The following is a 27,435-nucleotide window of genomic DNA, read 5'->3' on the forward strand; positions in this document are numbered from 1 at the left end:
TCTCTAGACTCCTGATCAACTTTGAGAAATTGAAATTTATGATGAATCGAAACCATCAGCCTAAATTCGAACAAGTGATCAAAAATATTTTACAAGTCAAATTTACAACCAAATGAGGTAAATATATTGGAGTGAATTTAGAGGACTTAAAAAGATGAGGTAAATTCTTCCAGCCTTTACTTTCCAAAACGGAACCAAAATTTATCTTGTGGAAGGCGAAACTTCTTAGACAAATAGATAGATTGACTTTGTGATATAGATGTTTTCATTGGAAAACAATATCAACGGAGGAATAGGAATTAAAATTCTACATTTATTTAATTTCTTTAGGAGTTTTAGTTTTACTAGGTTTTTTATTTCCTTATAAACTTTAAATTAGAAATTCTATTAGGACTTTAAATTAGGAATTAGATTAGGATTTTCCTTTGTAATTAACAGCCTATAAAAAGGCTGCCAATATGAAATAAAAGGGGAGTTTATTTTTTATCACAAACGTTAGTTTGGGAAGAGGGTTCAGTCAGAGACGAATCAGCCTTTGAGTAACCATAGGTCGAAGCAAGGATACTTTCTTGTCTAGACCTGTGACTAGATCTTACGCCAAGGCGCATAACAACTTGGTATCAGAGTCAACTCTCATGGGTGACGAAAAAACTTTGACAGCCAAGCTGGAGGCATTTATGGAACAAATGGCTACAAGGCAACAAGCATTAGAGGAGCAGATGACGATTTTATCTCTTTCGGTCCAAAAGACAACGAAAGAGAATTTAGAAAAAAATAATGAAGAACAAGGCAGCAGTGGAGGCAAGAAAAGAAATTCAAATTCACAACACGGTGGGGGCATGGTGCCAAGATACTCCAAGATGGAATTTTCCACTTATGATGGTGTTGGTGATCCTTTAGGATGGTTAAAAAGATGCGAAATTTTTTTTGGCAATCAGCGGACCAACGAAGAAGACAAAGTCAGCTTAGCTTCATTCCATCTCTTAGGAGAAGCACAATTGTGGTTTGATCAAATCGAGGAAGAGGAGGCAAATCTAGATTGGGAGCGCTTTAGAGAGTGTTGTCATGTCAGGTTTGGGCCACTTATGAGTAATAACCCCTTGAGGAACTTGCAAACTTGAGACAAACTGGGACGGTAGAAGAATATCAACATCAATTTCAATCATTACTGGCTAGGACTACTGATCTTAAACCTCGACAACAAGTAAACCTTTTTACTGCCGGATTAGTAGAGGAACTTAGAATTGATATCGAGATGCAACAACCGGGAAACCTTGGAGTTGCAATGATATGGCTCGAGCTTTGGAATGGAAACAAAAAGTCTCTTCCAAGATGTTATCTCAAACCAATATAAACTGGTCAGCTTCCCAAAACACTGGCAGCAATTCCATTATTCCAACAACTAAGAGCTTTGCAAAGGGAGGAGGACAAACAACGAAACCAATGGGGAATAACAGCAAAATAGGTTCTTCCACACCATTTATCAAAAGATTGACACGAGCAGAGATGGCGAAGAGAAGGGCTAAGGGATTGTGTTATAATTGTGACGAGTCTTACTCCATGGGACACAAATGTAAAAGGCTATTTTGGATAGAAGTACCAGATATTAAAGATGAGCAAGATGATGAGGTAGATGATCTTGAAATTTCCTTACATGCCATTAGAGGAACTTGCAATTCATCTACTATGCAACTACCAGCAAAGGTGTCAGGAAAAACAGTGTTAGTTCTCGTTAATTCAAGCAGTATACATAACTTTCTACGCGAAGGTCTAGTGCCAAGATTGGGACTGAAAATACAAAAGAAAAGGGGGTTGCAAGTATGTGTGGCAAACGGAGAACGGGTTCCTAGCATTGGCATTTGTAAATCAGTACAGTTCGTTGTGGCCAATGACAACTTTCAAGCTGATTTTTATACAATACCATTAGAAGGGTTTGATATGATTTTGGGGGTTAAATGGTTGTGTACCCTTGGTCCAATTTTATGGGATTTCAGCTTCTTAATTATGTAATTTGCAGTAAACAAGAAGAAGATACTCTGGCAAGGGCAGCACCCATAGGAAGTTCCACAACTCAGCTTGATACAGGGACAGGATTTAACTAATGTAGTATTAGATAAGCTACTGGTAGAATTTGCGCATTTATTCCAAGAACCGTCTGGGTTACCTCCTAACCGCAAATGTAACCATCGTATAACTCTCAAACCAGGAACGGGACCAATTGTAGTCAGGCCTTATCGATATCCACATTTTCAAAAGGATGAGATTGAGAAGCAGTGTGACCAAATGTTACAACAAGGAATCATTCGACCCAGTAGATCACCATTCTCTTCTCCACATAATCAGGGTCGGCGGGAACTATTAGTGCAATGGGCAGGATGTCCTCAAGAAGATGCCACTTGGGAACCAATTGATAATTTTCGAGCAGCTTATCCTGAATTTGAGCTTGAGGACAAGCTCAACTCCGAGAGGGGAGTAATGATATAGATGTTTTCATTGGAAAACAATATCAACGGAGGAATAGGAATTAGAATTCTACATTTATTTAATTTCTTTAGGAGTTTTAGTTTTACTAGGTTTTATTTCCTTATAAACTTTAAATTAGGAATTCTATTAGGACTTTAAATTAGGAATTAGATTAGGATTTTCCTTTGTAATTAACAGCCTATAAAAAGGCTGCCAATATGAAATAAAAGGGGAGTTTATTTTTTATCACAAACGTTAGTTTGGGAAGGGGGTTCAGTCAGAGACGAATCTGCCTTTGAGTAACCATAGGTCGAAGCAAGGATACTTTCTTGTCTAGACCTGTGACTAGATCTTACGCCAAGGCGCATAACACTTTGTTCAGATGATACTCTCTAATCTGCCGATTTATCAATTATCTTGTTTTTAGGCTCCGAAAACATCTGTGAGAAAATAGATAAGATCATGTGAAAATTTTGGTGGGGTGAAGATTTTGACAGTAGGAAACCCATATCTTAGCTAGGATCACCTTTGTTCAAATAGATTTTGAGGAGGATTAGGTTTGAGAAAGAGATCACGAAAGTCTTCTAGCTAAGTAGCTGGCTTTTGCAAGAAACGCTTATTCAGAAATATTGCTACAATGAGAACATCATAAATTCTCAGTCGAAACCTGGTAATTCTTGGACACGGAAAATCATCCTCTGTGGGAGAGATGTCATCAAGTGGCAAAAGGAAGTTCAGTTGAAGAATTTAAATAACTTAGGGTCAATTCTCTCAAATCTTCCATACCAAGATGATAGGCATTTGGACAAAGCGGAGCTCATGTTTTGATGGTGTCACAGTAACAAGATGGAGGCATTCTTTTGAAGGAGAATTCTCGATTCAATTTGCATATCACAAAGAAATCAATAGAAGCAAAAATGTGAAGCAGAACTTGAATCAAGCAAGAATTTCAGAAAGAGTACGGAGGAAAGCATAGGCTATGAAACTGCCTTTCAAGGTAACCATCTTCATTTGGAAAATTTGGAACAATGTTCTGCCGATTAAAATGGAGATACAATAATGAATAAGAAAAATGAAAATGGAATGCATCTCTTCCTAACATGTGAATTTGCAAAGACAACGTGGTTTGGATCCTCTCGGGACTTAAGATCAATCCTATCAGATTCGGGATAAGTTCGTGATTGGTTAGCCTCCCTAATAGAACATTGGAATGCAACAAGGAAATCATAAATGAAAAGTTCACATCTATTGCAAGCATAATTCAATCCAACCTAGCCTCGTGCATAATTCAAACCTTATTCAAGGAATAAATTAAAGAAGTAGGACAAACTTTGGGTATCACCTAATCATCTACTCAACTCTCTAAATTCGCAACATTTCTTTAAGCTGGGGAAGAAATATGACAATAATGGGGGTAGGCTATCTCCTGAAAGTCCAGAGTAATGAAATAATTTGGCTGCATAGGTAGGAATTTGGTTAGAGTAGGATGTTTATTAGTAAACTTCTAATTCTCCGATTTGTTCTCACTAAGCTACTGGAACTAAAAGCTCTAAAATGTACTTACAAGTTATCAAGAAGAATTATTGAGTGCAAACAAGTTCAAGATAATGGAAAGAGACTCCTAACACCAACTTTATCAATATTTAAATATTAAATATTAATAATTATAGCATATATATTCCAAATTGAAGTCAAAGTATTTCTTGAAGGCTTGTGATTAGCTTGGGATAAAGGTTTTAGACAAGTCAAATTGGAGATTGACAGTGCTTTGCTTATTGAGATTCTTCAAACAGAACTTACAATAGTTAGAAATGTTGTTGAAATTCATATGATTAATGACTTGTGTTTCAAAGATTGGAAAGTAAATTTCAAAAGTATTAGTATAACAAATAATAAAGTGATGGATTACCTAGCCAATATGATTAAGGATGATATTGATCATTTAGTGGTTCTTGAAGAACTACCCTCCAAAATCAAGATTTCACTAAAAAAAAAGATATTTGTTTGAGTGCTCTTGTGGAATCAAGTAATTAGTTTCTCAAGTTTTTAAGCTTGGCCTATTTTTCTTTCTACCAAAAAAAATTGAAAACCAAAATTCAAAAAAAAAAAACAAATAAAACGAACATAATTTGATGATTTATATAATTGGGCTTTTTAAAAGTCTGTTTAACTTTAACCATTGAAAACTTGGGCTGGGATACCAATTTCTAACCTATATTTTTTAGGCAATAAAAATGATAATTTGATTACCTGCAAAGGAAAGATGATAGCTTTATTTTAATTTTTCTTTTTTCAACCGAGAGCAGCTTAAAATCCATTGAAACCAAGTTCGATACTATCACTTGAAGCTTTAACCTCCTCCGCCGCCAGTTGAATCCACTGCCATCAGTCCACCGCCGCAGCTGATTCTTCAGTTCTCTTATCTCCCTGCTGCCTCTAATACAAATAAAAAAGCTTGTCCATTTTGAAACAGTGTTGTTATTTTTAACGATTTTTTGAAAAAGCGGCAACGAGATGGATATTAATGGCAAGGGTGATTCCGTGGATGAGCTCAAGGGCCTCCGAATTACTAACCTTGACGATGATGACGACGATGACGATGACGAAAACATCGCTGTTGACGAGGATGATAATGGTGAAGACGAAGACGATGATGAAGAACAGGAATCTGTAATTCTTGGGTTTGTAGAAAAGCCTGAACACAACTGGTCACTTCTTCGCCAGCAGTTTCCAAGCAAAGCTGGAGGCGTCCCAGTAAACCTTATTTCTTCTTCTTCTTCCTTTTTTTTTTTTTGCTTTTCTCTAATATCTTTGCTAATTGAATAGTAAAAACGTATACATTTTTGGAATTTTTATGATATTGTTTTCTTTGCAGGCTTGGTTGGACCCAGATAATTTGCCTACAGGTATGTCTTGTGTATGTGATGTATGCGGAGAACCCCTGCAATTCCTACTCCAGGTACCTTTTTTGGTTATTTGAATTGTAATGCTTTGTCAGGCTTGAGTTCTACTTTAAACTTGAATCAATTCCAATAAATGTCATATTTTGTTTTATATTTTTGTTATATTAGAAAAATAAAAATGCTTGATTATCCTTCTGCATCACTCTGTTTGACTCCTTACTTGAAATTTCCAAAGCTGAAAGCTCTTTTGGTAGTTATAGTTTGACTTTTTTACGCCATGGAGTATTTCTCTTTGATACGAGTTACCATATACTTGGGAGACAGAGGGGCAGAAGTGGGCTGATTCTGCTAATTTTCATCTTGATTGAATTCCTAGGTTTATGCTCCATTAGTTGAAAAAGACTCAACATTTCATCGAACATTATTTGTGTTCATGTGTCTGTCTATGAAATGTCTTCTCCGAGATCAACATGAACAATGGAAGCGTCATCCGGATAAGCAATCAAGGAGGTATATCGAATTCTTGCTTTTTTCCATCTCAACGCTAGTATTTTCAGTGTGCTAGTACCTTTCTGATTCTGTATTGTTTTCTCAAGTGTGAAGGTTTTTCGTTGCCAATTGCCTCGTGGAAATTCTTTTTATTCAAGTAAACCCCCTGAAGGCAATGCCACCGACAAACCTTTAACCCCTGGAGGTAACTTTGGGTTCTGCTTAGTTATTAAATTCTATTTCAAATTTAATGACAATATTGAATATAACTAAGTTTGTGTAGGTGTATATCTTATTACCTCAGCATACATTATGTGCTTGATTAGAAGGGATGAGTTTTGCGTTATGTTGCCAACTTTTGATTTTCACCATCTTAAGTAGGGCAATAAGGGAAAGTTGAAACCAGGAAAAAAAGGGGAGAGATGAGAGAATGCATTTCCCTTCATTCTTTAGGTGGAAATAGAAGTAGGAAGGAATGGATTTTCTTTCATTTAAATCCTTCAGATTCATTTCATCCGTATATTGAGAAAACAGAGGGAAACTATCAGCACTTTGGATGTAGTTGTTTAATCTACTTTTCATCCTCAATTTCTTCTATTTTCTTCTTCATCAGACAAACTCATTTCCTCTCCTCTGCTCATTTCTTTTCACCACCTGTACTTCATCACTCCCAGCAATTGTATTTTCTGGGAAACTTGAGCTTTGTTATACAAGTTTTTCTTGGCAGATCTCTGTGATTCCATAGATTTGATGGTTGATTAGAAGAGGGAAGCTTATTAAAATTTTAATGCAAAGTTTCTTATGACCCATATTATTACTTAAAAAGGAAAGTGAAAAAACATAGAAGAAAGCTTTTTCCATCATGAAAATAACATTTCTCTTGAGTGTATCCATAATGCAGTGTGATCCTGCTATGAGTTCCCCTGCTGTTGATTTCATGTTCTTTTCTGATTTTTATTTCAGTTTTTATGTCATTAAATACTGGTTTAAGTTGAAGTTGAAGTTGATTTCATGCTCTTTTCCTAATTTATTTCTGTTTTTATATGTCATTAAATATTTGTTTAAGTTGACATTATTATGGATTTTGCTTAATTGCTTTATTCATGATTATATGCACTCAATTTTTCCTTGACCATTACATTATAGCGATCACTTTATGCTAGGAGTCAACTTAGCTTATTAGCCCCTTGTTGCATCACTGTATTAGCCAACACAAATTGGGTTCATTAATTCCATTCATGCTCATAATGGTATTTTCCCCCTTGTATGCTTGTTGCAGCTCCACTATGTAACTGGTGTGGCACCTGGAAAGGAGATAAGTTCTGTAGTAGCTGTAAAGTAGCACGATATTGCTCACAAAAGCACCAGGTAGGTAGGGTTTTCAAGTGTTGGTTATTTTCACTTGTTAGAAGATTGTTTGCTTACCCTTCCTTTTTTCTTACTTTTCAGGTCATGCACTGGCGTGCAGGTCATAAACTTGAATGCCAGCAGCTGAGTCTTTCACCTCAGTCATCTGACTCCAATGCCTGTCATGGTGGAGTTGCACAAATTAAAGGCCCAAAAGGCAAGTATTAATTGATATTAACCCCCTGGGTATTGACTTGGAATCAGCTATGCATGTAAATTGGCATGTTAATGGCCAAGCCTTCTGCCATTTTCTTCTGGGATAACTTTTAAGAATAGAGTGAATGTGTATTTGAACTGCAGAGTCTAAACAAATGTTAGTTGTGAAACTTTCTGAGTTCTCTTGTATTAAAATGTTGCCTGTTAAACAGTTGCAAGCAAGAGTTTATGGCCAGAGTATGAGATGAAAAATGAGCATGAAAGTGAATATGATACAGAGATGTCTGGAGATGAGGAACATACCGATAATTCATTGATACCTAGAAACAAGGTTGATGACACAATGAAGTCACTTATGGATACTTTTGAGGTATTGATACCAGTACTGTTGCAGTGGCATGTTATGCATTCTTGTTCCAAGTCTCTTAATGCTCGCATCCTTTGTTGTATAGGGAGATGGTGACAAAAAGAGTTGGGCTTCTTTCCAAGAGCGGATAGGCAAGGCTCCTGAACAAGTTTTGAGGTGAGAACTTAAATGCTTTTTTGACTTCTTGTGCACCATATAACAGTTTAGAAGAAGATATCGGGATTCCAGCAAACCACTTGTGAGTAGTGTCTCTACTGTGCTTAGCTTGTATAAACTATAAAGCACCCTACATATGTTACATTAGCTTGATATGGAGGATGGCATCAATATTACTTCGACTCTTCATTTTTCTTAAAGCATCCATGCCCAGCATTCATGTCCGACCCATAGATATGGGGATATGACCTCCAAGGTTCCACCAAATTCATGTCCGTATTCAGCACTTACACCTGAGTCTAGTAATATAGGATGGCGTTGTGAAAGAAGATAACAAAATATGCTTAAATAGACCTGTTTAAGTAACAAACTAACAAATGTCAATCGTAATCTTTTACTTAATCCATAAAAATGAAAAAGCTGAAGATATTGCATTTAGAACTACATATTTTTTCTTCAAGTTCATTCCTTTTTCTTTTCCATTGCTTGATTTTCTTATGTTTCTCATGTTTGTTTATTTCTTTTAACAAAAACAGATATTGCCGGAGTGCTGGTTCTAAACCACTGTGGCCCATGTTAGGTGGTCGCCCTTCCAAGGCTGATATTCCCATATGCAGCTATTGCGGTGGTCATCTATGTTTTGAATTTCAGGTACTTGATAATCTTATCTTCATGGAAATCCCAATTTTTTATGATCAATTTTTAAAAATAAGAGGAATATATCAATCCTCTGCATTAATCCTTTGTGGACTTTTTTTTATTTTTCCCATTGATTTTAGAATGTCAAATTCCTCCTTGGAATCTCTACTTTAGCTCAAAGAAGGAAATATCTAATACATGTACAAATGTGTTGATCAGATATTACCTCAGTTGCTTTATTACTTTGGTGTGAAGAATGATGCGGAATCTCTCGATTGGGCAACGATAGCAGTATACACATGTGAAGCCTCTTGTGAAGGTGTTGGATACAAACAGGAATTTGCCTGGGTACAACTTGGTACTGCTATTAATTGCCCTTCATAGTTGTTTTGATTTGATCATGTTTGAAGGAAAAGTTGCTTCTAGGTCCCTTATAATGGCAAAAATTTTGGGACATTTGCTTGAAATTTAGTTAGTGGGGGCAATTTTATTATTTTTTGATTTTAGAATGTGTGATGGGATTTTTTTTCCAAACTGTAATATCCCTTTATGAGAGAGAATATATTGTATGTTTATTTTTATTTGATGCTATAGGGATTGTAGATGTTGAAATGGTGGAATGCCATAAAAGCACTAGATATCCCCTTAAAATGGAGTTAAACTAGTCATAAATTGCTCTAAACTTGGATTTTTGTTGGTACTCCACCATTTACGAAACATTTTCTTTTAATTTTGTACATTCAAAGAAATTACAACGAATATCACTGAACCTCAATATGATGCTCCCAAAAGGATTAGGTATTACAATATTCAAACAATTAACTGAATTTATAAATCGGGACTAAGAAATTTCGCTATATGCTCTCAGTAAAATTTGAAATTTTAAAAACACTGTTAGTAATTTTTTCGGTAAATACATTAAAAAGCATTAATTTTCAATTTTTTTTAAGTAGGAAAATTAAATTTCTAATTTTACTTGTATCAAGTATACTAGTACTTGCGGGCGTATTAAAAATCGACGAAGATAATGATCTAAAATTAGATGATTTTGAAAAGGAAAAAGATTACTTATAAATTGGTTAAGATATTAGATCTTTATTCTATATTGGAACTTTTATTTGCTTTCCTAATTTAAAATAACATTTTGTTTTAATTTTGGAGATTTCAATTCATTACCATCAATATATTAAATTAAACTTATATTAAAAATTTTAAACTCTACAACAGAGTTAAAAGGTTGATAATTATCTTATTTATATAGTAAAATATTAAAAAAAACATATTTAAAAAAAAGAGATAGATGTCAATTTTTTGAGAATAATTGTAGAATAAAAAAAATACATATGATATGATAGAGATTTTTAACTCCCAAGCAGATCTAAAAAATTGAAAAATGTCTCATGTATATGGTTTTATCTTTCTAGAACACCAATTAAGAACATTAAATGTAGTTGTGGAGTTAAAAAACTCCGCTACATGTGTATCAAATGATTACATTATAGTTTGAGTAATAATTGCGCACATATATAATATGTCATAAAACTAATTTCTATAATAAAGAAAGAGAACTATTTAGATAAAATTAAGGGACATTTGAGTCTACTTTGGTACCTATATATATATTTATTTATTTTGGTATCTAAATTTGACAATTGTAGTATTTCGTTTTTGAACTTAAAAATATAAAATTTTAATGACATAACACTTTAAAATTGTGTCACATCATCACTTAAAAAAATTATATAAATATTTAGATGATGACATGGTACAATCTTATAGTGCCACATATGATGTTCTAATAACCGAATCAGTGGTTGAACCAATCAGACTACTGGTTTTCAATTTTGATTGGTTTAACTGCTAGACCAACAACAAATAAATAAAATTCATAAAAACTTAAAAAGAAAGTTTTTATAAAACCAATTCAACTATTAATTTTTGTCTCCATTTTTAATTTTTACTAATTTTCAGTAATTTTTAACCCTTTTGTTTGGACCAATATGCTAGTCAATTCTCGACCCAATCGATCTGATTGATCAATCCAGCCATGTTCTAAGAACAGTGGTGACATCATCAAATCTTGACTGAATTCAAGTTTAGAAACCAAAATAAATTTAGTTACCAAGTTGAAGTACTAAAGTGAAATAAAAAAAAATACATATATTGTAGTGTACCTAATTTGGAACCAAAAATTATAATCTCTAAAATTAATTTTACGTACTTCTAAAGAAATTATATTCTTAATATTTTAATCAACCAATTTTTAAATTTAACTATAATTATACTTTCGGTACATGTAATATTTTAAATTTCTTTTTCTTTTTGACATATAAATCAAGAAAATTTTTAAATATATATTAATGGTTTAAGGTTTTTCTATATTTAATATATATTTAATATAGAAAATTTTTAAATATATATTAATGGATATATTTAATATATCCATCGTAATTCGAAATCGTTTGAACATGAAAAAATAGTTAAGCATGACTTGATTAAATAGTTTGTTTAAATCTAATTTTAAATTATTCTAAAATTAATAAATTTAAACAAAATAATCCAGATGTCAAGCTTGCATGATCATAATTTGAAAACACTCCGACATGAATCACGAGTATTAAATTTGATTTTAAGGTTAAATTTATTAAATTTAGTTGAAATTTAGAATCAAAATTTATTAATTGAACTAGCTAGAATTAAAGTAAAATTAATTATGTTTAAAAAATAATTTGACCTTTTTATGAAAGGTTAATGATTAAATTTAACTAAAAAAAATAAAAATTAAATTGACAAAACTTTAAATATTAAAGGCTAAATTTACCATTATGCATATTATAATAATATTACCCCATTATACTATTTATTACATGTCTTGCAATGTATTTTGTACCACAAATTACAATATATATATTACACGACTACACAATTTCTTACAACCAATATAATATATATGTCTTCTTACCTTCTCACTAATGGAAAACGTAATGGATGAAAAGGGATCGACACTACAAACAACACCATATCCAAGCCTAAACTTAATATTAAAATTAAGTGACTCGAATTCTTATTTAAATAAAATACGATGAAAAATAAAATAAATGTAAAATCCATATAGAACTAGACTTCTTTTATTTTATTTTAGAATAAGGTTTTTTAAACCTTATTAAACTCCATCTATTTTATATTGATTAGGATAAGGTGTTTTAATCCTACTAGAATATGGCTTTACAAGCCTATAAATAGACATAGTCTATTCCTCTTGTATTGATTCAAATTTTCGACATAGTGAATTTTCTTCTTCTCTGCCTGTGGTTTTTTCCCGAAAGAGTTTCCACGTAAAATTTGTGTGTTTTTTATTTTATTTTATTTTTTCACAAATTGGTATCCGAGCTTCCGGGTTGTTCACCTCAATCACAGTAATGGCGTATTTGAAGTATGAAATTTCGCTGTTAGATCGCAAGACCAGATTTGCATTGTGGCAGATTAAGATGCAAGCAGTTCTTGCACAGATGGATCTGGAGGATGCCCTGCTAGGGATAGATAAGATGCCTTCGACATTAACAGATGAAGAGAAAAATCGTAAGGATCGAAAGGCGTTAACACAATTACATCTGCATTTGTCCAACGAAATTTTGCAGGATATGATGAAAGAGAAGACTGCCGCTGCATTATGGAAGAGGCTAGAACAAATATGTATGTCGAAAACTCTAACAAACAAGTTGCATATGAAGCAGTGTCTTTATGCTCATCGTTTAGAGGAAGGTGCGTCTGTACACGAACACTTAACAGTGTTTAAAGAAATTCTCTCAAACTTGGAGGCCATGGAGGTTTAGTATGATAAGGAAGATCTAGGGTTGATTCTACTTTGTTTGTTGCCCCCTGTCTTATTCAACCTTTAGAGACACGATTTTATATAGTCGCGAGTCTCTCACAGTTGATGAGGTTTATGATTCTTTAACCTCGTATGATAAGATAAAGCATCTTGTGGTTAAACCCGACTCTCAAGGAGAGGGTCTCATTGTTCGTGGGAGACAAGATCGGAATGCTGATGATGATCGTGGTAGGACACAGGAACGGAATCCTCGTGGTAAATCTAAGGGTAGATCGAAGTCTTCAAACAGAGGTAAAACTTGTAACTTCTACAAGAAGAAAGGGCACATTAAATCTGAGTGCTATAAGCTACAAAATAAGATTAAAAGGGAGGCTGCGAATCAAAAGGGAAAACAACCAGAAAATTCCGGTGAAGCTGATGTTGTAGAAGACTACAGCGATGGTGAACTTCTAGTCGCTTCTGTCAATGATTCTAAAGTAAGCGAGGAGTGGATACTTGATTCAAGCTGCACCTTCCACATGAGTCCCAATCGGGATTGGTTTACAACTTACGAAACAGTGTCTGAAAGTGTTGTTTTGATGGGAAATAATACTTCGTGTAAAATCGCAGGTGTTGGAACAATTAAAGTTAAGATATTTGATGGAGTTGTCAGAACACTTAGTGATGTACGGTATGTTCTACAATTGAAAAGAAATTTAATTTCGTTGAGTACTCTTGATTCAAAAGGGTACAGATACACAGCTGAAAGTGGGGTTTAAAGATTTCCAAAGGGTCCCTTGTTGTGATGAAAGGGCAGAGAAAGATTGCCAAGTTATATATTTTGCAGGGTTCTACTGTTACTGGTGATGCAGCTGTCGCTTCCTCTTCCTTGTCAGATGATGATATTATTAAACTTTGGCATATGCGCCTAGGGCATATGAGTGAGAATGGCATGGCAAAATTGAGCAAAAGAGGACTTCTTGATGGGCAAGGAATTTACAAACTGAATTTCTGTGAGCACTGTGTTTTTGGGAAGCAAAATAGAGTTTGATTCACTAGAGGAATCCATAACACGAAGGGAACGTTAGAGTATATTCATTCTGATCTGTGAGGGCCATCCAGAGTGCCTTCGAGAGGTGGAGCTAATTATATGCTAACCTTTATTGATGATTTTTCTAAAAAAGTTTGGGCGTTCTTCCTGAAGCAGAAAAGCAATGTGTTTTCCGTATTTAAGTCTTGGAAAATTATGATTGAAAAATAGACGGGAAAACAGATAAAATACCTCCGCATAGACAATGGCTTAGAGTTCTGTTCTGATGAGTTTAATAGATTGTGCAAGTCAGAAGGGATTGTCGAAACTATTTTTTGAAAAAACGGGGTCGACTTGGTTTGAAAGCGAAAATTAAAATGGGAGTCGCCACCGATCTTTATTAGGTGTGATCGGATCACATTTGTTTTAATAAATCAATTTTAGTTTACTAAAACAGTGCCTTTGGTCTATGAAACTTGAGAGAATGAGTTCTGGAGTCGGTTACGTGCGAGGAAGGATTAGCACCCTCGACACGCCCAAAAATTGGTACCGAATTGATTAGTTAGTGTCCTAATATCGAAAATTTGAAAATCGGGAAGGGATTTGAAATACGATCTTTTTTATTAATATTGACTTTAAAATTCTTGAATTAGCTTGAATCGATTGTTTAAAGATTCCCTTATCTCGAGATATCAAAGTATCACATCCCGTAAGTTAGGACACAATACCATGAATTCCCGAGCACAAGGTCGTCTCTTAATTTAATGAGAATTTCATGTGTTTTAAAACTCGAAAAGGATATTTAGCTATTTAGAAACAATAAGGAAATCGAAACCCCTAAAGTTAGGGCACTATTCCTTGATGTTCCAAAATGCAAAGCATTGCCTTATCTGGAAAATTTCGTTTTTGAATAGTAGCGAATTTGATACTTTCACATAAAACAATTTATTGGATGAATGTAACGAGGTTTGATTTATTGGGGTGACGATATGAAATAAAGGTGTAGTGCGACATAGAACAATGATAAAAATATTACACAAGTGAATGACAATAATATAACAATACAAATAAGCGAATCATGCAATGGCAATAATCGTACAACATGCATCGTTTAAATACTAACATTAACAATCAAAGATAAATGAATTAAATAATCAAATAAAAATTGAATAGCATAAAGTTAATTAAAATGAATAAGATGTAAGAAGAAACGAGATTAAAAGGATAATAAATGAGTTCTAAATAAATAAATAGATAATATGCAAAGAGAATTTTAAAAGAAAGATCAACCATATACAAAACAGTTTTAAAAGATTATAACAAGGTTAAAACCAATAATATATGAGTATGCGAAAGTATGAAACAAATAATATAAAAATCTTAAGGTAAATAATAATAAAACATTCCAAAATATATAAATAGGGTTTTAAAATGAGGTACATATAACGATTTAAAGCAAGTAATAAAACAACAATTCACAAAAAACAAGTTTAAAATAGTTTATAAAGCAAATTTAGAGTAAATAATATAAAATAAGTTAAGATAGTTGATATATGATTTCAATTTAAAATAGAATAAAATAATATATACATATATATTAACCTTAAGTGAATAGTTTTTTTTAAAAAAAAATTTAAAATAACATATGAAAACTTAAAATAATAATATGTGGAAAAAGTGCTTTAGAGTAAATAATCTATAAATCTGGTCTTAACAAAAATAATGAAAAAGGGGTTTCGAATAAATAATATATAGAGAGAATAAGGATAAATAATTTGGAATAAATAACATATATAAAAACATAGAAAAATAAGTTTAAGCTGCATAATATATTAAAGTTTAAAATATAAAATATGTAAAGGTTTAAAATGAAATAATCTATACGTAAAATATAAAATAAATAATATGCCAAATAATTTAAGATAATATATAGTAAGGCAGTAACTAAATAAAGAAATATATATATGTTCATAATCCAAGATAATATGTAGTAAACAATTTGAAATGTATGCTTTAAACCAATTTTAAATAAACAATATATAAAATAGTTTTAAGAGAGCTAATGTATATAAAATAACAAAAGATTTACAGCAGTTTAAAGAGTAAAATAAAAATAAAACAGAAAAGAAACAAAATAAAATAAATGAATTAATGAATAAACAGAAGCAAATTAAAAATAAATGCGAAAATAATGAGTCGGGGACTGCTTTGTAAGTCTTAATAAAATAATGGGGTACAATCATAAATACCAAAAGCTTCCAGGGACTGCATTAGAAAGCGCGCGAAGGACCAAGGCCCGAAAGAGCAAATATCCCAGGCCCTTTGATGCGCGGCGTTTTATTAGCTCAGTCCAGGGATGAAATCGGAAACGGAATAAAATAAATGGGTGAAATTTAAAAAAGGAAAAATGCAAACAGGGCTAAATGGAATGACTCAGGAAAGAAAGAGGGGCCATAACCGCAAAATATCCCATTTTAGGCTCACAGACCCTTCTCCTTTGCCCAAACGACGCTGTTTCATGCAGTATTTAAATCTGTTTATTTATTTTTTTCTTTTATTTTGCTTTCTCCCTGTTTGAAAAAAAAACAGAGAATACTCCCCCACCCATTTTTCTCTTACAGCTAGGGTTTCAACACCCATCATCGCCGGTGGTTCACCGTGCCAAACGGAGAGGGGAGCTCCGACGATGCGGCCACAGTGTAGATCCGGTAAGACTCTCTTCCCCTCCTCTTTCCTTTGTCTATTTTCGTATAAAAATAAAAATAAAAAACAAATAATACAAAAAATAAATGAAATCAGAACATGGAACAAGACTAGAAATAAAATCAACCTTCCTGTTTTTTTGCTATTGTGATTTTGTTTGCTAAAGTTCGTGTTCCCCCCCCCAAAAAAAAAAACTACAAATGGATGTTTTGAATTTTATAATCGAATTACATAGATTCGTTTTTTGTTTTTTTCTTCTTGTCTGCTATTTTTTCTTCTTCGTTTCTTGTGTTTCGCGTGCTATTTTCGTCTTGCAGGTGTCAGACGCATGGAAGGCCGATGGTTGGTGCCCCAAGCGGTGGTGGTGACGCGCGTGATGGCCAAGGGCAGAGGGGGGAGTGGCGGCTGAACTTTGGTGGCTAGGGTTAGGGTGGCTACTGAAAAAAAGTTTAAGATAGTGGGCTGACTTGGGCTTTAGGGTTTTAGGTTATTGGGTTTATTTTGGGTTGAAATCTGGGTATTGGGTTTTAATTAGGCTTTGTTTTAATTGTGGGCCATGTATTGGACTATTTTTTTGTTTATTTGGTTTGGGTTCTTTTAGGCCAAAATTGGCTATTACAGGGATCATGAGATACTTGACAGTTTGTCATACTCCACAGTAAAACGGTGTTGCAGAACAAATGAATAGAACGATCATAGAGAAGGTTAGATGTATGTTGTCAAATGCCAACTTACCGAAATCATTTTGGGCAGAAGCAGCCTCTACTGCATGTTTTTTGATCAATCGATCTCCATCCGTTGCCATTGAGAAAAAAACTCCATAAGAGGGATGGTCTGGTAATCCTGCTAATTATTCTGATTTAAAGATTTTTGGGTGTCCTGTGTATACTCATGTTGATAATGGAAAATTGGAACCGAGATCCATTAAATGTGTTTTTCTTGGTTATAAAGCTGGTGTAAAAGGGTATAGGTTATGGTGTCCTGAAAATAGAAATGTTGTGATTAGCAGATATGTTGTTTTTTATGAAACTGCTATGCTACCTAACTTATCTTTTAAGACTCTTCCAAAAAGAAAATCAAAAGCAGGTGGAGCATCAGATTAATACAGAGTCAACTCCTCAAGCCAGAACAAAAATTGAGAATAGAGTTGCTTCTTCACCACAATACTCTATCGCCAAAAACAGAACTAGAAGAGAAATTAAACCTCCAAATAAGTATGCCGAGGCTAATCTAGTTACTTATGCTTTAAATGTGGCTGAAGATATAGATGCGAATCAAGAGCCATCTAATTATTCTGAGGCGGTTAGCTGTGAAGACTCAGAAAAGTAGATGTTTGCTATGCAAGAAGAGATGAAATCATTTCACAAAAATAGAACATAGGACCTTCTGAAACTTCCTAAAGGTAAAAAGGCTGTTCGTTGTAAATGAGTGTTTAAAAAGAAAGAAGGGACTCCAGGAGTTGAAGAACCCAGATATAAAATAAAGCTTGTTGCAAAGGGTTATAGTCAAATTCCAGGAGTGGACTTCACAGATGTGTTCTCTCCAGTTGTTAAGCATAGTTCGATTTGAGCTTTGCTTGGTATTGTGGCCATGCATGATTTAGAGCTTGAGCAGTTAGATGTAAAAACTGCATTTCTACATGGAGAACTTGAGGAGGATATTTATATGCAACAACCAGAGGGTTTTATAGTCTCAGAAAAAGAGGACTATATTTGCTTGCTGAGAAAGTCCCTTTACGGTTTGAATCAGTCACCAAGACAGTGGTACAAGAGGTTTGATTCCTTTATGACTTCTCATGATTTCAAAAGTAGTTTAGACAGTTATGTTTACTTCAAGAAAAACAGTGATGGTTCTTTTGTGTATCTACTTCTTTATGTTGATGACATGTTGATAGCAGCAAAAGATAAATGAGAGATAAGAAAGGTCAAAGGCCAACTAAGTGAAGAATTTGAGATAAAAGATTTAGGACCAGCAAAGAAGATACTTGGTATGGAGATTCTCAGAGATAGAAAATCAAGTAAATTGTACCTAAGTTAGAAGGGGTACATTGAGAAAGTTCTTTGCAGGTTCAATATGTAGAGTGCTAAGCCTGTTAGTACTCCTTTAGCAGCCCATTTCAAACTTTCATTGGCTTTGTTTCCACAATCAGATGATGAGACTGAGTACATGTCACATGTTCCATACTCTAGTGCAGTGGGATCTATCATGTATGCTATGGTTTGTTCACGTCTAGATTTATCATATGCAGTCAGTACAGTTAGCAGATACATGGTAAATCCTGGTAAAGAACATTGGAAAGCAGTTCAGTAGATTTTAAAATACTTACGAGGCACTACTGATGTTTGCTTACAGTTTGGAAGAATTAAAGATAGAGTCATAGGGTATGTTGATGCTGATTTTGCTGGAGACCTTGATAGAAGAAGATCTCTCACAGGTTACATTTTTACAATTGGAGGTTGTGCAATTAGTTGGAAAGCCACTTTGCAAACTACAGTCGCTTTGTCTACTACTGAAGCTGAGTACATGGAGATTACTGAGGCTTGTAAAGAAGCTATTTGGTTGAAAAAACTATTTAGTGAACTCAATGAAGACCTTCAAATCAGTACAGTATTTTATGACAGTCAGAGTGTCATCTTCCTTACAAAAGATCAAATGTTTCATGAGAGAATAAAACATATTGATGTTCGGTATCATTTTGTTCGTGATATTATTGCTCGTGGTGATATTGTTGTGAGCAAAATTAGTACTCATGAAAATCCTACAGATATGATGACTAATTCACTTCCTATAACCAAGTTTGAGCATTGCTTAGGCTTGATTGGTGTTCATTGTTGAAGTTAAACCCCTAAGGTGTTTTATGGAAGAGGTGGAGAACTTGTTTATTGAAAGTTCGCGATAAAAAACTTGTTCATTGAGAATTTGTGTCAAGGTGGAGATTGTTAGAATTAAGTGACCCGAATTCTTATTTAAATAAAATACCATGGAAAATATAATAAAAGTAAAATCTATATAGAACTAGACTTCTTTTATTTTATTTTAGAATAAAGTTTTTTAAACCTTATTAAACTCCATCTATTTTATATTGATTAGGATAAGGTGTTTTAATCCTACTAGAATATGGCTTTACAAGTCTATAAATAGACATAGTCTATTCCTTTTGTATTGATTCAAATTTTCAACATAGTGAATTTTCTTCTTCTCTGCCTGTGGTTTTTTCCTGAAAGGGTTTCCAAGTAAAATTTGTGTGTTCTTTATTTTTTATTTTATTTTATTTTATTTTTTCACACTTGAAGGAGGATGCAATAATGGTTTAACTTTTGTGTTTCTTAATTGATTGCACTATTAAGGGTCTAGCACAGGAAAGCCAACATTGTGAAACCTTAGCCATGTATGCACACACAAGCTGTGTCTTTCAACAATGGAAGATACATTAAGTGGCGCACACTATGTGTGCTCTAACATATTTATTGAGCTCTTCATTATTTTGTTCGTTAGTGAATGCTTGACCAATCTATACAACCATGTAAACTTTACGTGATCGCCCTTTAAATCTCTCTTGTCCTCAATAAAATGGCCAAGTAACCTTTTTCTCTTCAACTCAAACTCAAATTTAGACACCTCAATGAAAATAGTTCCTTCAATTGGATGGCACATTATCAGGGCTATATCTTCCAAAGTTATTGTTGATTCACCGCAGGAGAAGTGGAAGGTAAAAGTTTCTAGTCTCCACATTTTCACCAATACCACAAGCAACGACGGTTGCAACAGGATAAGATATATTTCAACCACTTTTAAAAAAAACCTCATTATATTTAAATGATTTTCAAGCTGAACACCCTTGCCCGACGTATGATAATTTACATTAACCCAAATTCAAAAGTTTCATTTCTCAACCTACACAAAAATCAAAGAAAAAAATGAACACTCTAAAATCAACATAAATAGAATTTGGGTAAATTACACCAATAGTCACCCAACTTTGGGGTAGCTGACAAGACAGTCACCTAGGTTTCATTTCAATCACTCAACTATCGAAAAATTACAAAACAGTCACTAACGTTATAAAAAAGTGACAAAATAGTCACTGATTAACAGTTTCCGTTAGGGTATTAACGGGATGCTGACATGGCAAGTTAACCAGTTGATGTGGCAAGTCAACTTGCCACGTTGGTGAAGCGGCTGATGTAACACCCCAAACCCAGCCCAGACGTTATGGCCGGATCCGACATGCCACATCGAAGCGTTCAAAAAATTTTATATTGTTGATCCAGAAAAACCTACTTAGTGTTTTAAAAGATAATTTCATTATAGGTTAAAGTGAATGGAAGCTGTGCACCAGGTAGGAAACCGGAAAAGAGGAGGTGGGTCTATTGGACTGCTTAAGTACCAAACTCCCTTCGGATCCAATCCTAGACATGCAAACCGCCATTGCCATACCTTAACGTCATGTATATTTTTAGGAAACTGATTTGATTAAGTCCTTTTTAGGAAAAGTGATTAATTTTGGAAAATATCTTCATTGCGGAATCTTTGCCTGTTTTCGTGTTTTTTGAAATCAATTACTGTTTTGAAACGCGCCCTAAAGCTATCCAATTTCAACAGTTAAATATAAATATTACCTATCTTAATAAAACATATAAAAACCATCAAAATAAATAAGCGGCCTTATTACATTTAAAAGCCCAAAACCTTAAACGTAATTAAAAGGATGTCCAGTTCACCAGAAGAAAATCAAACTTTCAGAACAGGTGGCAACTCCGAATTCCCTCACAGCTCCAAGCCCACTATGGTTGGGGATTACCTGCGTGGATGAAAATAAAATGGGTGAGTTTGGGGAAACTCAGTGTGTAAATTAACCCAACCATAGCCTATATCAGCTCAAACCACAGCCTATATCAGCTCAAACCAAAGAAATAGAATAAGTTGGCCTTAGCCCAGAACAGAATTCAGAATAAAGCCCATAGGCCCATAACGGAACAGAACAGATATTACATGTTTATGCAGAAACCCAACACAAATTCATCCATAACACCCCCGTACCAGCCTTACACCATGTGGGGAGACTACTCGACCCACCCAACCGCTACACACCACAGAAATCGCAGCGAAGCTGCTAGATATTGTGACGAAGTCATCAGATACAGATATTGTGGCAGAGCCACCAGATCAGATAATTGTGGCATAGCCACCAGGACAGATATATGTGGCAGAGCCACCAGATCAGATAATCGTGGCATAGCCACCAGAACAGATATATGTGGCAGAGCCACCAGATCAGATAATTGTGGCATAGCCACCAGGACGCTTCCTCTATAATATAACCCATGTCCCCATGCAACAGATATATAATCATGGCTTACATCATACGGAATCAGATCGTCATGCTTTTCAGTCAAAATTAACCCTAGGGGTATAACGGTAATTTTGCACCTAGGGGTATAACAGTAATTTTCCATACATAGGGGTATTATAGTAATTTAGCTGCTTTTAGGGTTTTCATGCATATCCTAACAATTTACGTACTATCAGAACACTTACCACGCATACTTATCGAATTGGGCCCGTTGGCCCATGAACCCGATCTTTGGCCCATTAAGCCCAAATTATCAAAATGTACGAAATCGTGCGTACTGCAGTTTATTACTTTAGATTACCAAATATACAAACCCAACTATCTTACGAGCATTCGCACACTCGCAAATTCCCAAAATACCGACTTTTCGGTATTTCGGCTTTTCGGCTTTTGCCAATCTAGTCTATGAGAGGGTGTCAGTTACACACCTGTTTGCGACGATATGCTGACGAGATCCACACACGAACCGCCTACAATTAGATTACTAACACTTTAATCTAACTATTCAAATACAAACTACGTATTAACCCCTTACAATATTTGGCCAACCACACCTACAGATCATAGTAAGCTTATAAGAAATCAATAAGCAACTCTTTAACAAATTTTTGTCAATGTTTACCACATAATCATAATTTCACTGCAAGCTGTCTTCCTGAACAACAGTCACTAAATCATTTATAACTGGAGCTACGAAACTCCAAATCAAGTGCCGTTAATTTTCCCTGAAAATAGACTCATATATCTTCTATCCATAAAATTTTCAGAATTTTTGGTTTGGCCAATCAATACCAGATTTTTCTTAAAGTTTCCCATGTTTCACTATTTGACTAATCTGACCACTCTTCATTAGGAATCAAATTTCTCATTGTACAGAATTCAAAATATGTTCTCGTTTATTCCATTTGAAACTAGACTCATTAAGATTTAATTACATAATTTATGCAGCTTCTAACTCATCTCCCACAATTTATGGTGATTTTCCAAAGTCACGTTACTGCTGCTGTCCCAAGCAGATTTATTACCAAATCACTCTTTCACACCTAACTTGCATGCTTGTTATTTAAACATGTATATCGCCAATCAATCATCACATATCTATGATTTTACTTAAGTATAATCTCCATTTCATCATTTTAAAGCACAACATGTTAGCCAATTTTTCCCCTTAGCATCTAAGGCACATGCATGCTCATTTGTTTGGCTCAACTTCACCTATCTTCCATTTTTCATCAAAAGAACATGAAACAACAACCATTTCCTTCATTTTAATTCATGACTAAATGCTCACAACACAACTAAAAACCAAAATATGCTTCAAGAGTTAAGGTAGAATCAAGAAGAACTCATGAACATCAAGATAGAAGCAAACTACCATGAACTTACCTTCAATTTTCTTCCCCAAGTGACCGAACATTCAAGAGCTTTCTCCTCTCTCCTTTCTCTTCTCTAACTTTAAGCTATGATGAACAAAGATGGACAAAACTTTGTTCTTTTCACCCCTTTTTCTTTTAATAAAATTTCATATTTCATCCATTTAATTATTTAGTACAAAAGACATGAAATTCCCATCATGGAACATTTACCTAAACCATTATCATGGAACATTTACCTAACCCATTATCATGGAATATTTACCTAATCCATTATCATGGAACATTTACCTAACCCATTATCAATTTGTATCAATTTGTACCATAAATTATGGATATCAAGTGCTCATATTGTCTACAACAATATGATGGCTGGTCACTTCATGTAAAATGGGAGGTTTGTCATGCAAATCCTCCTATTTTGCACTCCTATTTATTTGGCCACTTCAATTTAGCCTATAGCATTTTCAAACATTTTCACATAGGTTCTATTTCATAATTTCACCCCTTTTTTCTTATGGAACAAAAATTAACTAAAATTGACGGGTTCTATCTTAAGCTTGGGCCTTCTAGAGGCCCACTAACATAATTAAACCTATGCCAACATTCACAGAATTCCTGAAAGTTGGGGCGTTACAGCTGATGGGTCTCGGTTTGGGGCAGGTTTAGGGAAAAAAATTGAAGGGTTATGGGTTTAAGGGTAAAAAATTAGAAACAGATTAGGATTAAGGGGATTTGGGGAAAAAATTGATTTGGGAAAATTTCGATTGTGATTTAGGTTGGTTTAGGGTTGAAACTAATTCGAGAATCGATTAAGAAGGGTTTAGGGTTAGAAATTGATTTAATAATCGATTAACAGGGTATAAGGGTTTAGGGTATGATTGGTTTTTTTGCTTGGGGATAATTTATTATAGGGTAAATTACACCAACAGTTGGGTGACTATTGGTGTAATTTACCCCCCCCAAAAAAATGAAGAATTGTGTCATTGGCTTTTTGTTTCTAAAATCTAAATTTCCAACGGGCATATATGGAAAAAAAAACATTATAATCTTTGTCTAAACTGTTTTGGAGAAAATATTTTCTTAGATTCTGTTTTTTTTAACACCTCTGTCTCTTTGTTATCAGAAGTCAACCACATTAGTTTTAAGGAACAATTTGGGAAGGGAAGAGCTTTGTAGAACTATTAAATTTTTTTTATATCTTTTGATTTCTTGGCCAATATTCTTAATGTTCTACGTCCAAATCAAATAATTGGGTGATTAACTTCGCTTTTAAATTGCCATAGCAGAAAAAAAGTCCTGGTATAGTTCTTTGAAAGGAGAATCTTGTTGGTGGTTGAGTGAATGAGAAAGTGAAAGGAAATAAGTGAGGAGCTTGAGGTTGAATATGAGATACAATGAATGGAGGGTCCTTAGGTCTACGTACAGGGCATCTCCATTTTTCCTCTTCTCTTTATTATTCTTCTCTCTTCTTCTTTTTCTCTAACCCTAAAATGGTGCTGGTAGGACTGTTAAAGTGAGAGTATCCAGCTAGCTGGATAGTTTTTTTACACCAATAACGCTGTCACCTGCCATGTCACTTTGCTATGACGTCTGTGACAGAAAACGGAAAAAAGGACTGTTTTGTAACTTTTCAAAAGTTGAGTAACCAAAATGAAACTTAGGTGATTGTTTTGTCAGCTACCCCAAAGTTCGGTGACTGTTGGTGTAATTAAACCCATAAAATTTAATATAAAACGATAAAAAATACTTGCTTAAGTAATAACTTAATAAAAATACAAATCAACAACTACAAGCGCTTATGATTTGATTCCTTCAAGAGGGCTATACTTTCGTTTCAAAAGATTGAATTAAAGGAGATAAGAAAAATTCTAGAGAGTTTTTTAAGTTAAAAAGTTGATAATGACGGGCAACAACTTCAATTGGGATGTAAAAAACAAAATTGTGGAATGGGGTATTTATAGTCACTGTAAAAATACTATTTTATACTGAAGATTCCACCTTTGGGGGTAAACTATAAGTAAACAAAGGTTAGTGTTTGGCCCAAAAATATCAAGAGGGGAGTGAATTGGCATTTTAAAAATATTTGCCAACTTTTCTAAACAATGAGGGAAGGAAATAAAAGTTTAGACAATTCGATTTATAGTGGTTCGACTCCAATTGCCTACCTCCGCTATCTTAGTATACCTCAACTAAAGATTTACCAATTCACTGTACTTGAAATTATTATATTTCAAGGAAAATGTATAACCTTTACAATCCATATATTTTTCATAAGGATGAGATAGAACCTTCCCCCTTGTTTTTGTGGCTAGAACCCTCTAGTTTTTACAATTGTGGCTAGAACCCTCTATTTTTTACAAGACTCAACTTTAACCTTTACAAATTGCTTAAGGTTTTGTACCTCCAAAACTTTAAGTAGCTATTGCAATACAAAGAAAAGATGTAAATAATGAAGACCTTTTAATGGTGTGTGTTTACAAGTGTTGAGCTCTCTCTTAAAGTGAAATAAGAATGATAAAAAGATCTAACAATAAGCATCTAAAAGATATGTACAAGAGAAAATGAGAAAAATAAAGAATTTGAGGCTTTTCTCTTAATTTCTATGCTTGAATATTCATCTCTCGTATCTTGAAGTGTTCTTGATGTCTATATATAACAAGGAAAAATTTTGTGACCATTTATAGCCATAAAGATAATTTCTAGCAATTAGAAGCATTGCATACAAACTTGCATTAATATAACTTACAAGATGTATGGGTAGAAGTGGACTTGTATTAGTAGAAGAGGACCTGAATGGGTAGGAGTCCCCCTGAGTATGTTTAGAAGTCTTACTTAAAACTTGAACTTGAAGTGCTCTCTAACTTACTTCTATAGGTATCCTTAAAACTTGTTTTTGAGTAATGCTTTGAAAATGTTTAATAAAATTTTCAATAATTATTTTCACCAAATGACTTAAGAAATATAGATAAAAGTTTATCTTAAATGTTGTTATATCAAAAGTTTGAGACATCAAAACTAACAATCAAGTTAAGATTAAATGGTAAAAATCAATTTAATCATAAACTCTATACAATCAAATTCAATACAAAGCATTTATTAGAGTTAGATTAATGGTAATTGGTAATAAGTTGATTAAGAAATTAACGCTCATGAGTGGTGAGTTGTATTTACTATATTTATTAGGGTTAGGTTAGGGTTAAATAGTGAAAAAACAATTTAAACTTAAATTATACACCCATAGGTGTTAAGATCAATACAAAATATTCATTAGGGTTAGGTTACAATAAATAGTGAAAGGTGTCAGGAACAATCTAATGTATTTATGATGGTTTTACTTCAAAAATAGTTGAAATTCAACATCAGATAGTGTCAATGTACTTTAATCATTACGTAATTATATGTAAGATTCAGTCGCGATATTGAAAAATTTGCAATGCATATTTCAACGTTAAGCACGATACCTATAAGTGTTGAGACAATCTTTTTATTTTAGGTAAAAGTAAATTAATAAAAAATAATAAAACTTCTAATATCAAAGTCAAAACATTGAAATTCAATATTAATAGCTCCAACATTCCACTAATGTTGAAAAATTTTAACTCCGTTTACTAGATTAATAAAAAATATAAAAAAATTTAAAATTTATTAAAAATTAAAAAAATTGTAAAAATTGTAATTTTTTTAAAAAATATATAGAAATATAGAAAAATTATAAAATTTTATAAAGTCTTAAGATAATTATAAAAAAAATCTAAAGAAATATAAAATTCATAAAAAAATTATAAAAAAATAATGTACTAAAAGAACCATTTTATAATTTTTATTGATTTTTATTTTTTTATTATTTTTCACCATATGTCACACTATGTTGCAACACATGATAACTTTAATTGAAAAAAATGGGCCTGTTAACTTTAACGGTCAAGGGTTAAAGTTAATGGTTGAAGGATCTTTTTGATACAGTTTATAACTTTTTTATGATTTTTATAAAATTTTATAATTTTTTATAAATTCTTTCAAGTTTTAAATATATATTTTTATATTTTTATTAAAAATTAATAATTTGTATAATTTTTATTAATTTTTATTTTTTATAATTTTTTGCCATATCTCAAGTTGTGGTTGTGATACAGGTTGACTTTAACTAAAAAAATGAGGGGCAATTAACTTTAATGATTAACTGTTAAAGTTAACCATCAAAGAATATTTTTGATGCATTTGAGAGTTTAAATACCTAATTGAGTGAAAAAAATTAGGGACTTAATTATTTATTTAAAAAAATTTGAAGGCCTTTTTGATGCATTTTAAAAATTAAAATATCCAATTGAATGTAAAAGAAAAACAAAGACTTAATTGTAATTTTTTGAAAAATATTGAGGGCTTTTTACACCTTAAGCTATTTTTTTATTAGATTTAACAAATTCTACCGAATTTATCAAATAATAATTATTCTAAAATATAAAAAATAGATTTTTTAATGAAATTTAAAGAATTAATAAAGTAAGATATTTAAACCGATATAAAGACGAAAAGATGATAAAAAATTCAAAACCGGGACCTTAGGATTAACACCTCTGATTAT

General features: G+C 33.2%; 1 protein-coding gene across 1 annotated transcript; it reads left to right on the top strand.

Moving 5' to 3' along the window:
* The first annotated feature begins 4,712 nt into the window (after positions 1 to 4,712).
* LOC107893761 (programmed cell death protein 2) lies at positions 4,713 to 9,210 on the top strand. The gene is made up of 10 exons (XM_016818842.2): positions 4,713 to 5,217; positions 5,339 to 5,422; positions 5,743 to 5,876; positions 5,963 to 6,060; positions 7,135 to 7,223; positions 7,305 to 7,419; positions 7,631 to 7,788; positions 7,871 to 7,941; positions 8,478 to 8,592; positions 8,800 to 9,210. Exons 1-10 carry the CDS (start codon positions 4,978 to 4,980, stop codon positions 8,962 to 8,964), a joined length of 1,269 nt encoding a protein of 422 aa, XP_016674331.1. The 5' UTR covers positions 4,713 to 4,977; the 3' UTR covers positions 8,965 to 9,210.
* The last annotated feature ends 18,225 nt before the right edge of the window (positions 9,211 to 27,435 follow it).

Source organism: Gossypium hirsutum, chromosome A11, assembly GCF_007990345.1.
Source record: "Gossypium hirsutum isolate 1008001.06 chromosome A11, Gossypium_hirsutum_v2.1, whole genome shotgun sequence".
Taxonomy (NCBI): Eukaryota; Viridiplantae; Streptophyta; class Magnoliopsida; order Malvales; family Malvaceae; genus Gossypium; species Gossypium hirsutum.